This window comes from Ascoidea rubescens (assembly GCF_001661345.1).
Source record: "Ascoidea rubescens DSM 1968 unplaced genomic scaffold ASCRUscaffold_10, whole genome shotgun sequence".
In the NCBI taxonomy this organism is placed as follows: domain Eukaryota; kingdom Fungi; phylum Ascomycota; class Saccharomycetes; order Ascoideales; family Ascoideaceae; genus Ascoidea; species Ascoidea rubescens.
The window spans coordinates 409,558-424,488 of record NW_017962922.1 but is presented as its reverse complement, the minus strand read 5'-3'; the positions used below and the strand labels follow the sequence as shown (position 1 = coordinate 424,488).

Sequence of the window (14,931 nt, the reverse complement as noted above, 5' to 3'; positions counted from 1 at the left end):
GATGAATATATCTATTATATATAAAGTAAATTTAAAAAACAACGTTTCATAAAAATCGTTCGTTATAAAAGCTCCTGATAGAAACACAATAAGTATAGGCTAATCAGGGAATATTTAAAAACAATTTTTCTTCATCTTTCATGATTAAAAATAAATAAGACTCTTCACTTTTACTAATTTATTTAAACGCATGGTGACTTTGAAGCTCAATAAAAATCGATAATTGATAAATTGAAAAGTAAATTGTCATTTGCTTGATTTTTTTTAAATAAAAAATTCAGATTACTATTATTTTATTGAACGTGAAATTAATTGAATCCAAAAATATAAACACAAAAAATGCTTGGAATTTGTAATCACATTAAATTTAATACTCATTTTTGGATAGCAATATTTTTGGTTGTTTCTAGCTTCTTAACTTTGTTGATTTACCCATAAAAATTTAAAATGTGATTTTTACCTGTTCTAATTTCAATTCTTACCTGGAAATAGTCAATGGTTGGTTCTTAATATAAATACAAATAGCTATGCTATTTTTGATTAAAAACCATTCAAGGTCACTAATAGTATATTTTTTTAATCGATCGTGTTTTATGGTAGCTGACTCTCTCCTTTTGCTATTGTTAGATTTTTTTTAGTGTGAATTTTTTTTTGTACTTTCAAAGCCCCTAATGAAAAATGTTTTGAATGATTTGCATCTTTCAGCTCCTATTCCTTCCCATGAAACAGTATTCAAAACTGAATCCATTAGATTAATTTTTTTTGTAGAATAAAAATCAAGTATAAGCCCAAAATCAATATTTAAATAGAAGCTTTATAGGATATTTTTATTGGGTGCATCAAACAAAATTCATACTTATCTTTATAATGGCTTAACTTGAAAAATTACATTTAAAAATTAAAACAGACTAGAAACAGTAAGTATTATTGAAAAACAAGAAGTAAAAAAATCAAAGTGGCTAAAGTTGTTAAAAAACTGCATTTGACACCTGCTGCAAATCAATCTTTTGAATGAAATATTAAAACCAACTAGAATGTTTTGTTTAATATTAGAAACATAATTACTGTTCTCCAAAATGACCTTTTATTCTAATTCCAAAAATCAAAGTTTTAATAAAAACTAGTCTCGGGATTTTCAGTTGTACCCAGTCCTAACATCGTTGTTTTGTGGTAAATAAATAGCTTTAACAGAAATTTGTTTCTTTTCTTTGAAAGCATCCATTAATACTCAATCCAAACTTTCCATATAACATCGTTATCTTTAAAACAAATTTATCTCTGTAATAACCAACGTTTCTTTTTGTATTTTTAGGCTTTAAGTCCAGTAAAGTTTGAATTTCTTTCTTATTCACTCCATTAAATATATTCGATATTATATAATTGAAAATCTGCTGAAGGAAATTAATCAATAAAAAAAGTGGAACAAAAAAATAAAAAAAACTTGAAGATAATGATAAGAACAAGTAAATTCCCAAAACACGCTAATTTATGATAATGGAATTAATGAGTTTGCATTCATATAAATTTTAAATGTGTTTATTTGTAAACCTAGTCATTTGGCTTTATTTGTAAAATCAATTTCTAATAAATATAGCTGTCCCAAATACATTATCATATTCATTTCTGCATACAAACTTGTTTAAAATCACCAGAGACAAACATTAGTCTTGATTGACCATTCTAATATCAATTCTATGAAACACCAAAATACAGTATTTTTCTTTGGTCTTTATTCACATGTTATCAAAATATAAATTGTTATTTTTATCTCTAAGACCATTCCTAACCAAAGATACCACCAAAGTACCCTTTCCTGCTTTTTTAACATCAATTAAGTTTGTTACCAAAGTGAATCGTTCATTAAACTGTGCTTAACCAAGTTTATGTTTGAGCTCCCAATTCTTTCTCTGAATCAAAGCTTAAGAATTCAAACTGAATCATTTTAAAATATACATTATAATACTTTTTCACATCAATGAAACTATATTCATTTTATAAAATTACTTTTTGCTTGATCTTGAACTGAATTTATTATTATTATTCAATGAATCATTGAATATATTTTAAACTAAGAATTAATAACTGATTTCTTTATCTTATTTTCATTTTTATTTTCATTTTCCTCTAATTGTTTAGAATTTTTTAAATAGTATATGTCAAAGTTTTTATTGCCATTATAAGGTAACCCCAAACAAGGATGGATCAAGATACTTATTTGTTTTAGGTCAGTGTTTGATAATCCATCAATTTCAATGATTTCATTCTTTTCAAGAAATCGTTTTAAGCAATTTGCAACTAAATAATTGTAGCAGAATCCACATTTTTCAAATGATTCCTTAATTAAATTTGATCTAAATAAATCGTCACGATTACTTGATGTCTTTAAATAAACAAAACCTTTGAGAAGCGAATGCAATATTTGGAGCAATTCCATAATTATTATTATTACTATTATTATTGTTATTGTTATTGTTATTGTTATTTTCAGAATCTTGACCAATTTCATTGGGATAATCAAACTCATCGATTGAAAACCTTATGTTCATATTTGATTTATGATTATCTAAATCTGATTCATCAAAATCAATTGGACCCTTCCCGCCAATCATAAAGTTGACTAGTTTGAATTCTAATCCAATATCTATTTCATTTAATGGTTCATTATAACTATTTTTTAAGAGAAAGTTATTACTATCACTTAATTTATTAAAATCTGTTGTTTTCAAATGACTAGATGAAGTAATATTCATGTTGGATTTATTATCATTTTGATTATCATCATTTTTAAAAATAGATAAATCAGTGAAAAAAATATTAAAAAAACAATAATCGATTAATGACTTGTAATATTGATAACGTTGGTTATAATTTCTAAAAAAACAATGATCGATTGGCTGTATTGCACTACTACAATTAAAGGGCAATGAAAGAACTTTAATTTTGTGTTGTTCAAAATAATCTGAAGTAAAACTGTTTTGATAAAGTAAATTGCTGTTAATAATAACAAGTCTATAAGGATTTGATTCGGTACAATATTTAGAAATTTTTTGGTTAAAATGTTCCATATAATTGTTAAGCAAAAGCTGATTTATAAAGCCAGAAGCCAGATTTGTAAAAAACCAGCCTGGCAAAAATAATTCTTTTGTATCACTGAAAAAGTGATTAAATGATTTTTCAATTGAGTTAATTTTCATTATGACCATTGGTGGAATTTTTTCACCGGAACAGCTAATGGCTTCTAAAAAAGTAATTGGGTCGCCATTTGAAGTCTCGAGGGAATTATCATTATATTTATTCATTAAACAATAGTGAATATCACTTTGAAATATTATTTTTTTGTTCACACTCCAAATACATGGCTCTTCAATTTTGTATTTATCAATTAGTGATTTAAATTTTATTAGATTTTTTTTCACTTCAGACGCTAGTATCGAATAGTGGCCATATTTTGTGTTGGATGAAGAGTATTTTTGACATTTTATTGAATTTCGTTTTACAAATCTTTGAAACCATTTATCTGAAAATTTAATATCTCTGAAAGAAGCTGGGGGAAATTGTCGGTAACTTGCAAGTTTTGATTTGAACTTTATATTTTTAGAATTGAATCTCCCATATTCTGAACGACGTTTATATATAATTGCTTGAATCAATTTCATGTAAATATTTTTTGTGATGGGAGTATTGAGTTCAAAAAAGGCTCTTAATGTTTTAATGATTATTTTTTCATCATTGCTAGATATCAATGAATTGTGATTTGTTGTATTTTCTTTATTTCTATTTGATGAAAGAGTGGATTGATTTTTTAAATCTTTATCAACTGACTGTGTGTGGGATTTTAGTTGAATATGATTATTTTGTGTATTAGATAATAAAAGTTCTTTAGCACGATGTTCATATAAGGATTGTAAAGGATTGTGGGACAAGATAATTTTTTCATTTTGAATATTTAAATCTGTAAAATTTGATTTATCGAGTGAGTTGGTTGATTGGTTACTATTGTTTTTGGAAGAATTATCATTATTCTTGGTTGTTTTAGATGATTCTATTGAACTAACTTTTTTTGAAAGTTTTTCATTGTTGATATTAATAGTTTCATTAACTGAAATGTCTCTTGTTAAACAATTTTCGATCTTATTTATAGAGCAATTATTATTGTTATTGTTATCGATATTTTCAATAGAGATGTAATTTCGATCAAGTTCAGTATCATTTGTTTCATTCTCATTCTCATTTTCATTTTCATTTTCATTTTCATTTTCATTTTCATTTTCAATTGCAGCTGGCTCAGGAATTATATCTATTTCGCTGGCATTTGTTTCATCCTGACAATGTCTACTTGTAAACAAATCAGCCAGCTCAGCTGTATTTGAAGGCTCCGTAAAATCGATTTCCACTATATGATGCAAGCTTTAGTGGTTATTTATGACATATATGGTTTCATTATTGTTAATATTTGAATGCTGGGGTGTTGTTTCAATTGCAGTCTTTCTAGCTTTTGCAAACTTCTTTAAAAACGTTCTATAATTTATATCATACATTCTAGCCACATCCTTTATTCTATAAGACTGTGAATTTGACCTATAAAATGAGTATGCAGCATTTGATCTGATTCTTAAAGATATTTTAATTAATTCTTCCTTATCAATGTTCAAAATGGCATCTTCGTTTAACAAATCAATTGTAATGTTTGGCTCAATGTTTTGAGGCATTGGACAATTATTGTTGCTCTCCACTATCGATATTATACGATAAATCGGGAATATTGCTGTCAATGGCTAGGTGTGTTATAACAATGCTGTATTATTTGGATTATTTGGGGTAGTTGGAATAAAAAGTTTACGACTTATTGAAACAATATCAAAATCCAAATCGGGATTTCGCAAAAGTGAAATCAGTACATAGATTCCATTTTGTAAGGCTTTGTCACGTGATGATGTGCATATGATTTTATTTTAAATTTGGTGATTTTTTGATGTTATCAACACCAGAATGTACTGCTTGAAAAGAATGAAATGTGTAATGAGATGGTTGTTGGTAACAAACAAGAAATCAGCTTTTTCAGATCTGTTTCCTAGTGAAATAAGCCAGTTTTGCACCATTTTTTTGGTGTTTTGTTTTTACAATCGTTGCATGATGCATGTTTGTGTAGATATCTGCATGCACTTGCATTGTTTCTGAATTTTAAATGTGTATTAACTAACGAAACGATTATAAACCACTTGATAAATGTCAAAATTTAAAAGAAGGAATAAAAAATAAAAGCTTGTGAGAAAAACTAGAAACAAATAGAAACTGAACATTAAAAAATTGAAGATTAAAATTTAGAAATCAGATATTAGAAATTAAAAGATTAAAATTAGGAGGTTAAACCTGGAAGTTCAAACCTGGAAGTTGAAGTTGAAGCTGAAAAGTAAAAAGTAAAACTAAAAGATGAAAATAAAGATGAAAATTAAAACAAAAATAAAAATAAAAATCCCATTGTAATTTATATATTATATTAACAGCCAATGCTATATGATTGAAAGTATTAATTCCATTAAATTATTTTTTTTCAATTTTTTTTTTTTTTTGATACATTTGATTATGAATTATTAATTATGAATTATTAATTATGAATTATTAATTATGAATTATGAATTATTAATTATTTCGTTTTTACTATTTTTCCTTTTTGTTATCGTTAATGAAGGATGTTTGAACTTTAACGTTTTCTAAAGGAGTTTCAATTTGATCTTCATCATTAGTGATTTTATTATGAAGATTATGATGACGCTGATGACGATTAAGCTGTTTTTTGTCATTGTGGATTTTTTGATCATAAGTTTTGTCTTCGTCTTCATCTTCGGCGTCTGATCTAACATCTTCGAGTTCTTTGCCACTGAATAAGAATCTAAAGGCAATTTTAAGAATTAAAAATAGCCAATAAAGGTTAACAAGTTGCAAGCAAGATAATAAGAAAAAGACAATTGGCTGAGAGATGAAACATTTATATTGACCAGTTTTGAAATTTAAATCATATGGACCCACAGTTTTAAATTCTGTTAAAATTGAATATAAAATTTTAAGATTCAAATAATGTCTTTCGTAAATCCAGACAAATATGAAAATAGCAAAAAAAAGCCCGGTTATTTTGGAATCCAAGTAGTTTAGAACCTTTGAAGTAGCTAAAAATAAATCACTTGTATCCATGGTTGAATAAATGGTTACGCCAATCCAAGTAAAATGAAAAGTATAGGATAAATAGATCAATAGCATTGTAACAATATGGTGAAAAACTAATTCTTTAAAATCCTTTCTTGGTTTTTCTAGTTGCAATATTAATATAGCAGCCTGTTGAGACCAAAAACTTGCTTGTAAAAGATAAAATAGTTTCAAATAAAATGGGTCAGCACGATGTGGATAAGTATTGTAAAATTCATAGGTGTTAAAATACCAAATTGGCATGTGGTACATCACATAAAACCCAGCAGGAGAGGATAAAGAATAATAAAAAATCGAGTAAGTTTGCTCCATAAATCTAACAATCTTTGGAGTTGTTTTCATATTACAATAAATAGCCAAGGGTCTTAATATGACTTCCATAACAAATTGTCTTAAAAAAGTGAAAAAAACCATATGATAGACAATAAATGCAAAATCCCTAATACCCTTTTTATATAGAATATCATGAGTTAATTCATCGTATTTATTTGTATTATAAGATAAGGCTACAAACATGTGTAGAGGATTGGAGGGAGTGTAGTTGTTTGAAAGTAAATAGCATGACCAGGTTGTTACTAACACCAAAAGAGGACTTAACCAAGATATTCTTAGGTTTAATTCAATGAAATTGGAAACAACTTCATCAACCAAAGTCTTTGTGGGTTTTAATTTGGCTGGAGTAAAGTTATTCTTTTCCAGATCGGTAGATATTGTCATTTTTCACTGAAAAAACAAAATTAAAGAGTGAAAATAAAAACCAAACCAAAACCAAAAATGTAAGTCAAAGTAATAAAATAAAACTGTCTGAAAAGCAAGATGGAGTAGAGCTGTTGTGAGGTGTCTTTTTAGTTTGGTTTGAAGAAACTAAACAGATGGAAAATGATGTTTAAATACAAAATGAAGAGCTGAAGCAGTGAAGAAGCGGAAACTTGAATCATGTTGCCATTAAAACAACTGTTGGAATTCCGGGAAATGGCTGACGGAGCCGGATATGGAAAAAAACCGCCGCTGCCGTTTACCCTACTGAGGCTGGTTAATGCACGTGGTGTCGGACCGAAGCAACATCCGTCGGAGTGATTCTCGAGGGCAATTGAACAAACATGCTCTTTTATCTATGAATTGAAAGGAGCTCTTTCTGCCCCTAATTCTCAAAGCAAACATTCTTGCTCAGAAAACGGCGTTGCAAAGCTGGAAGTGAACCATTTAGGATGCAGCATAAATTGCTCTTAGTCCATGGGTGTGGGTTTACATGCAGTAGCCTGTACTCCTGCATGTTCTATATGGACGGTTCGGGGCTCGGTTTTCACTGGAGTATCTTTTTATTTTGCTTTTTTGATACCGTCGCTTTTCACGACGGCAATAGTTCTGCGTGTCATAGTGCAGCTGAATTTGTGTTATGTAATGCATTACATGATGTAGTGCGTCTCAAAGTGCGTCTCAAAGTATGTCTGAAAACACGTATTGGCTTGAAGAAAACAGAAGATGTAATCATTTCAATTTGATCTGAGATTTCAATAAAAAATTTAATGATAATTTTCAACTTCTTTTCAGGCCAGTTCAGTCGCTTCTCTGCTTTTTGTCTCCAATTCGCTTTGTAGATAGCATCTAGAAACCAGCACATTGACTCCATTTGATGATGGAAGGTCTTAGAAATAGATCAAACACTGACCCAAGACGTTCTTCAAAGCGTTTTTCAAAGTTGGATTTTTCAAATTATAATTATAATAATGGTGATTGGGAATTAACTGATTCGCAAACTTCTCCCCAAGCTAGAGATATCTCAAGGATGAATAGCCCCAGTATTGCCAGTAACCATGGTAGTTTTAGCTCGAGCCCTTATGTTAACTCTAATAACTATGTCCCAAGTCAAAACTATTACAACAACAACAACAACAATAGCAGCGGCACTAACATTAATAACAATTCTAGGAGAAATAGCAACATAGGTTTTAAGAGGAATGGTTCAGGTAATAAGAGAAACAGCAGTTCTTTCAGAAACAGTCTGAGTTTTAACCATATTAGAGTTGGAAGTCTTAACAACATTAACCATTTGTTTACTAATAATTACAATAATACCAATTCTAGTACCAATAACAATAACAACAATAACAACAACAGCAACAACAACAACAATAATAATAATAATAATAATAATAATAATAATAATAATAATAATAATAATAACAACAACAACAATAACAATAATAACAATAATTACAGAAGTTCATTAAACAGGTCCAATTCATCAAAAAGAAATAGTTTGTTTAAAAAAAATAAAACCACTTTAATTCTTGATAAATTCAGTAAATTTACCAATACAAATCAAACCCATCACAACAATAATTCTAACACAAATGCTAACGCTAATTCTAACACAAATAGTGCAAATGCAAAATCAACAAGTTCTCACTGTTCTTATTGCGGAGATTTTAATCAAAATTTCCTATTATATTGCAACATTTGTCAAAAGTTTTTTTGCAATTCTGGTAGAAAATTCGCTGCTCATTTCTCTATTCATATGAATTTAAACAATCATACCTCTTTTTCTTTAATTAGTTATAATAATCATAATACCCATACCCATAATTACAACTCCAAATTTGGTCATAATCACTCAAACTTAATTAATTCCTCCTATTTACCCATATCCTGCGAATCATGCAACTCTAATAATATCAACAATTTAAACTTTATCTTAATCAATAAATCAAGTAATGAATTGGTTGATTTTAATAATGATGATTACTTATTTCCAAATGAATATAAGAAATTTATTTTTTTTTGTTCCTCTTCGGTTAATCAATCTTGTTTTAATAATATCAATATCAAGTATTTCAATAATCAAGATATTGAAAGCGATCAATTTATCAATCCTGTTATCTTAAACGGTTTCTTGAATCATTTTATACTTAGAAAAAATAATTCAAAGATTAATAGCACAATTTCAAATTTAAAATTAACCGATATTTATCTTTATGAAAATTGTATTAAAGACTCAGATTATAAATTTTCCTTAATTGATTTCCTAAATGATCAATATCAAAACAAATTTTTGTATCCAAACTCGAATGATAACTCAAATATTCATAATAATAACAACAATAATAATAATGCATTTCATAATACACTTAATGATTTATCATTTTCTTCAACATCTACATCTCAATTTTCTTCTTATTATGATAACTTTAACGACTTTTTATTTCATAATACTAATTTATTATTTAATAATCAAGTTTTCCAACTAATGACCCCAACAAATAACAATAACTACAAACTATCTAAAAATTTAGCTTTTGTTCCTTATAAATCTATCAAATTTAATTTTTCGGATTTAACTTGTATTATTAGATTAAATACTAACTATAATATGCCTTATTTTAGTACTGATCAAGTGATTGCTTTAAAATTTTTTTCATCAAATGATGAAAATGATAAAAATAATAATAAATCAAATAATAAATCACAAAATAAAAATAGAAATAGAAATAAAATTGAAGATCAAGATAATCAAAATTATAAAATTATGTTTTGTTTTATTGAAGAATTACCAAATAATGATTATAACCCAGAATTGAAATTGTCAATTTTACAATATAACTATACTTCACCTGATAATAATATTTATAATACCTTTTTAATTGATCCGTTTGTTGATTACAACCAAACTCCCGTTTTGAAATCAAAAATTCTTGATGACGATTCTATTAATAATGACGATGATAGTGAAGATATAAAATCGAATATTGATGACAATGAAGAAAATGAAGAAAATAAAAAAATCTTTTCTCTACCATCAGTTGTTAGTGATACTAGATTATTTAATATTTTGCCCTTTGATTTGGCTTATTCAAGAATAATAATCACCTTATTTAGAATCTCAACAGGTGAAATTGAATTAAATGAATTCTTAATGAATTTAGTTTTAGGTAGAAAATTTGATAATTTTGAATTCAATTCATTGACAATGAATAATATTGATTATAATAAAACATATTATCATGAGAATTGTAACTTTTTGCAAAAAAAAGTTATTGATCATGTTGATCAATATCGATTTACGTTAATTGATGGTTATCCCGGTACAGGTAAATCATTAACAATTTCATCAATAATTCAAAACTTAATCAAGAATAATTCCAAACCAGTTTTAATTTGTTCTGCATCAAATTTATCAATTGACAATGCTATTTTAAATTTGATTAAAATCAAGCCAAATTTCAGAATTTGCAAAGTTGTATCAGATTTAAAAGAAAGTTTTTATGATATTGATCACAAGATTGGTAAATATTGTTTTCATAATTCGGTATTAAATTCTAATAGAACAGAATTAGTTAACCTTTATCTCAGCAATAAATTTAATTTGGATAATGACAATATTATTGGTAATATTAATAATAATAATAAAAAAATGACTAAATTATACAATGATTTTTTCAATAATCAAGATATTATATTTACTACTTGTTATTCATCATTAGATCCCAAATTAGAAGATATTAATTTTTCATCAATTATAATAATTAATGCAAATCAAACATCTAATTTATTATCATTATTGCCTATTAGCAGAAATTGTTCAAAATTAATTATGGTTGGAGATTCTAAGCAATTGACTCCATTTGTTAATAATAACAATAATCTTTTCGATTATAAAGTATTAAAGGATACATTATTTAGAAGGATCTTAATTAATAATAACAGTAGTCCTGTATTATTAAATGAGCAATTTCGAATGAATTCAAAATTATTAGAATTTCCATCGAAATTTTTTTATAAGAATAATTTAATTAATAGCTATAGTAAAGAGGATAATGATTTTTTTATTAAGAAATTCAATTCATCTAATCATAAGAAATTAAAGAATAGACTTCAAATCCCAGTTATATTTTGGGATCAAATATTCAATAAGAATTATAGAGAAAGAGAATTTTATTATAAGAAGAAGTTTAATAACATTGATAATTTTCTCGTCAATCAAATTACTTATGAAAATCATGAAGAGGTCAATAAGATCGTTTCATTAGTTAAACATTTGGTATTTAATTTTAAGATTAAAGCTAATAAAATTGGTATTGTTACGCTATACACTGGTCAAAGAATGTTGCTTGCAAAATTATTATATGATGAATTTTTTAAAAAGGCCAATAATAATAATAATAATAATGTGAACAAATCAATTAATAAAATTGAAGTTGGAGATAACTTAATTGGAACTGAATTTAGAGAATTTTCAACTAAATCCCGAGTTGTGTTATTTGAGGATAATAATATCAACGAATTCGAGTTATCGATTATTAATCAAGTTAAGGGAATTGAGATTGGTACAGTTGATTCATTTCAAGATTATTCTAAAGAGTATATTATTTTGTCGACAGTAAAATCTGAAAATTTGACTGTTAACAATAATTTGGATCAATTAAAACTACTTAATGATGAAAATAGATTGAATAGTATTATTACTAGATGTGAAAATGGATTGTTTATTATTGGGAATTCCAAAGTATTAAGTTCAAGTTCAAAGATTTGGAATAATTACTTGAGTTATTTATATGATTCAGATAGTGTATTTGATGGGGATAAAATTGAAGAATTGGATAATAAAGCATTTAAAGAGCATCTTGTTTATCTTAAATAGACAAATAGAAAACCAATAGAAAGCCAAAAAAAAAAATAAATCAATAAAAAAAATAAAATTAAGTCATTTTTCATCATATTCATAATCTTTTTGTTTTTTTAGTTTATTATGATTTATTCATTTGTTTGTTCGTTTTGTTTTGTTATGTTTGATTGTTTTTTTTTCTCATTAAAAAATCATTGTTAAAAACCATTGACTTTACTTCATTTTAACGATACCAAAAATAAAATTGATCAATTTGTTATATTCACTTACATATTTTTTCATTCGTTTGTTTGTTAGTCTGTTTGCCAATTCATAATTTATTTTGTTTATATAGTTCGTATTTTCGGTTATTCATTTTTTTATCAATTAAATAAAACACAATAAATAAAAAGTGAAACAGCAGTATTTGAATAAAATCAAGGAATGAAAGAGAGGATTTGGAGTATTTATAAGAATTTTGAAATTAAGCGCTGACACTTTTAAACCCCAAAAAAGACATTTGATACAATTGAGCTGTAGTAAATTATAAAGATTATAAAAATTACCATTGAATCAGCCAAATCAAATAGAATTGAAAATGAGTAAATCAAGACATAATACCAGTTCATCTAGAGGTAAGAATAATCATAATAATCATAATAATCATAGTAATTATAATAATTATAATAATCATAATGATAATGATAATTTTGATGATTTATTATCGGGAAATACATTGATTAAAAAATTAGTTAGAGTTATTGTTGAAGATTTTATTGAACAGATTAAATACAAGGTGAAGAAGATAATTAGGGGGATACCATATCAAGAAGAGGCTTTAAGGTATTATTCTCGACATCCAGTTTATATCAGTTTTATTTTATTCTACACAGGTATAATTTCGTTTCCTATTATAGTTGTAATAATGTTTATAATCAGTTTTTTTTTTCAAGCGATTATTGGGACTTTTTTGTTTATTCTAAGCAATTTTTTTAATTTTTTTTTGATTATTGGGGTTGGGATATTAAGCCCATTGATATTTATTTCGATTGTTAGTATTACTAGTTTTTTAATGATTACACAAGTGTTTATTATGAAAGTTTACTACAATGATGGTTGGATAGATATTGATGAAGAAGAAAATGGAAATGGAAATGAGAGCGAAAACAAGAACAAGAATGAGAATGAGAATGAGAATGAGATTAAGAATAAGATTAAGAAGTTTAACTATGATAATTACAACAAGTATAAGAAAATTACAGATAAATATTTGAATAATGTTAAAGGGATAATTAATATGATTAAACTATCCAAACGAGTTTCGTTATTATTAAATTTTGTGAAGATGCAAGCTAAGAATGGCAAAAAGTAAATAAAGATAAAATGATTTGCTAAGAATTAAATATATATGAAAGAGATTGTTTTTTGTTTTTTTTATCTCTTTGAAGTGGCATAAGTTTTAAAAAAAGGTAAATAATTTATAAAAAAATTGAATAGAGGAATATTTTCAAAAAACTGATAAATTCTGGCTAAGATTGCATAAAGTGTAGCATTGAAGGTGAATAAAGTTATCATCGGGAAACTTAATGAGAAATTGATGAGGGCAATGAAACTTAATATTCCAATGTTGAACATGAAGTGGTAAGATATACCAACAACGATAGATAAGGATAAGATAATAAACATGATAAATATTAGAAGCAATATTGGAAATGCTAAGATAAAAATTATAAAAGATAGAGAGTAGAGTATGTTAGAGTGAGACTGTTGAAATTGTGAGAGTTTCCTAATTAAACGAATGTTTTTAAACTCTTTGAGCAAAGTAAAAAGAATCATTTCTATTATCATGTAGGGGAATTCTGGGATGTGTCTTTTAAGAATTTTTAAAACAAAGGCCAACTCTTTTGGTTGGACATCTTTGGTGTTAATGGCATTGGAATTCTCATGAGTATTAGCAGCACCAACAGCATCGACAGCATCGGCAGAAGTGTTTCTTCTATTCTTGGACCTGGATTGGTTGATAAAGTTGTTTTTTTTGTTCTTTTTAGACTTATTGCTGTCACTATTCATGTTTTTCAGAAATTAAGGTGGCAGAAACAGCAAAATTGACAAAAGAAACAAAAAAAGCAAAAAAAATAAGCGCTGAGAGAGAAAAAAATTAAAGAAACACCCGACGTGGGAGTCGAACCCACAATCTTCTGATGACTTAACACTATTCAGTTGTTAGAAGTCAGACGCGTTAACCATTACGCTAGCCAGGCTCGATTCGTGATATACGTGTCCACTTTTAGTTGTCGTCCTGAAAAAATTATCTGAACAAATTTTACGGATTTTTGTTTTGAAAACGAAAATTTTTACTTCTCAGGACATAAAGAATAAGATAACGAACTAATATACAATTACATAAATACGTACAGAAATAATAAGTGACAAAAACAAAAGTAGATCAGATAGGGATTGGGATAAGGATGAGGATAAGTAGGATTATAAATATACTGAGAAAAAAATATAGGGGTTAAGCTTAATCATTATTAACTAGATGAATAATGAGAGATAGTGAGAAGATATAATGAATAGCAAGTCTATTTTTTAGAGTGATATATCTAAATTAAATGTATTTCGGATAAATTAAATTAGAATAAAATAAAGTAAATTAGATTAAAGTGAGATTAGTTATTTTAAATTTGATTGTTTTTTCTTTTCAACTTTTAATAGTAAGGCAGGATTGATATGAGGCAAAACCCCACCATATGCTATAGTTGCTTTGATCAAATTATCCAATTCTTCATCACCCCTTATAGCTAGTTGTAAGTGTCTTGGAGTAATTCTTTTGACTTTCAAATCCTTTGCTGCGTTTCCAGCCAATTCAAGGACTTCTGCGGCCAAATATTCTAGTACAGCAGTTAAATATATTGCAGCTTTGGCTCCAACTCTTGTTTTATTTTGTGCTTTCTTTTTTAAAAATCGTTTGATTCTACCAACAGGAAACTGTAGTCCAGCTTTTGCACTTGATGATTGGAATTTTAAACCGTTTTCAGTTCCACCACCACCAGCTTTGCCTTTGCCGCCATGGCTCTTTCCTGACATGATACAAGTAGGTTAAAAGAGAAAAGAAAAAAAAAAGAGAT

At 26.9% G+C, this 14,931-nt stretch overlaps 6 protein-coding genes and 1 non-coding gene across 7 annotated transcripts; 2 read left to right on the top strand and 5 right to left on the bottom strand.

Moving 5' to 3' along the window:
• Positions 1 to 2,068: 2,068 nt before the first annotated feature.
• ASCRUDRAFT_14504 (uncharacterized protein) lies at positions 2,069 to 4,784 on the bottom strand (the record flags this gene model as incomplete). Its single annotated transcript, XM_020189220.1, has 3 exons — positions 4,428 to 4,784; positions 2,398 to 4,322; positions 2,069 to 2,351 (listed from the first exon to the last, which is right to left on the bottom strand). The coding sequence occupies exons 1-3, from the start codon at positions 4,707 to 4,709 to the stop codon at positions 2,069 to 2,071; spliced, it is 2,490 nt and encodes an 829-aa protein (XP_020046237.1). The 5' UTR covers positions 4,710 to 4,784.
• A 771-nt stretch (positions 4,785 to 5,555) lies between these two features.
• On the bottom strand, positions 5,556 to 7,085 carry ASCRUDRAFT_76850 (TLC domain-containing protein). The gene has a single exon (XM_020193644.1). The coding sequence runs from the start codon at positions 6,916 to 6,918 to the stop codon at positions 5,659 to 5,661; it is 1,260 nt and encodes a 419-aa protein (XP_020046236.1). The 5' UTR covers positions 6,919 to 7,085; the 3' UTR covers positions 5,556 to 5,658.
• Positions 7,086 to 7,837: 752 nt separating this feature from the next.
• Positions 7,838 to 11,839, top strand: ASCRUDRAFT_9123 (P-loop containing nucleoside triphosphate hydrolase protein; the record flags this gene model as incomplete). The annotated part of the gene is made up of 1 exon (XM_020195073.1): positions 7,838 to 11,839. One exon carries the CDS (start codon positions 7,838 to 7,840, stop codon positions 11,837 to 11,839), a length of 4,002 nt encoding a protein of 1,333 aa, XP_020046235.1.
• A 374-nt stretch (positions 11,840 to 12,213) lies between these two features.
• Positions 12,214 to 13,206, top strand: ASCRUDRAFT_108296 (uncharacterized protein). Its single transcript, XM_020188706.1, has one exon. The coding sequence runs from the start codon at positions 12,402 to 12,404 to the stop codon at positions 13,173 to 13,175; it is 774 nt and encodes a 257-aa protein (XP_020046234.1). The 5' UTR covers positions 12,214 to 12,401; the 3' UTR covers positions 13,176 to 13,206.
• Positions 13,207 to 13,996, bottom strand: ASCRUDRAFT_108297 (uncharacterized protein). The gene has a single exon (XM_020188707.1). It carries the CDS (start codon positions 13,871 to 13,873, stop codon positions 13,238 to 13,240), a length of 636 nt encoding a protein of 211 aa, XP_020046233.1. The 5' UTR covers positions 13,874 to 13,996; the 3' UTR covers positions 13,207 to 13,237.
• Positions 13,971 to 14,064, bottom strand: ASCRUDRAFT_t122. The gene has a single exon. It is a non-coding gene; the product is annotated as a tRNA-Arg (tRNA).
• A 412-nt stretch (positions 14,065 to 14,476) lies between these two features.
• Positions 14,477 to 14,890, bottom strand: HTZ1 (histone H2AZ; the record flags this gene model as incomplete). The annotated part of the gene is made up of 1 exon (XM_020194662.1): positions 14,477 to 14,890. The coding sequence occupies one exon, from the start codon at positions 14,888 to 14,890 to the stop codon at positions 14,477 to 14,479; it is 414 nt and encodes a 137-aa protein (XP_020046232.1).
• Between the last annotated feature and the right edge of the window lie 41 nt (positions 14,891 to 14,931).

What these genes read in the sequence shown, in the direction of transcription:
- ASCRUDRAFT_76850 (XM_020193644.1), bottom strand. Translation starts at nt 6,918, where the DNA reads ATGACAATATCTACCGATCTGGAAAAGAATAACTTTACTCCAGCCAAA.
- ASCRUDRAFT_108297 (XM_020188707.1), bottom strand. Translation starts at nt 13,873, where the DNA reads ATGAATAGTGACAGCAATAAGTCTAAAAAGAACAAAAAAAACAACTTT.
- ASCRUDRAFT_108296 (XM_020188706.1), top strand. Translation starts at nt 12,402, where the DNA reads ATGAGTAAATCAAGACATAATACCAGTTCATCTAGAGGTAAGAATAAT.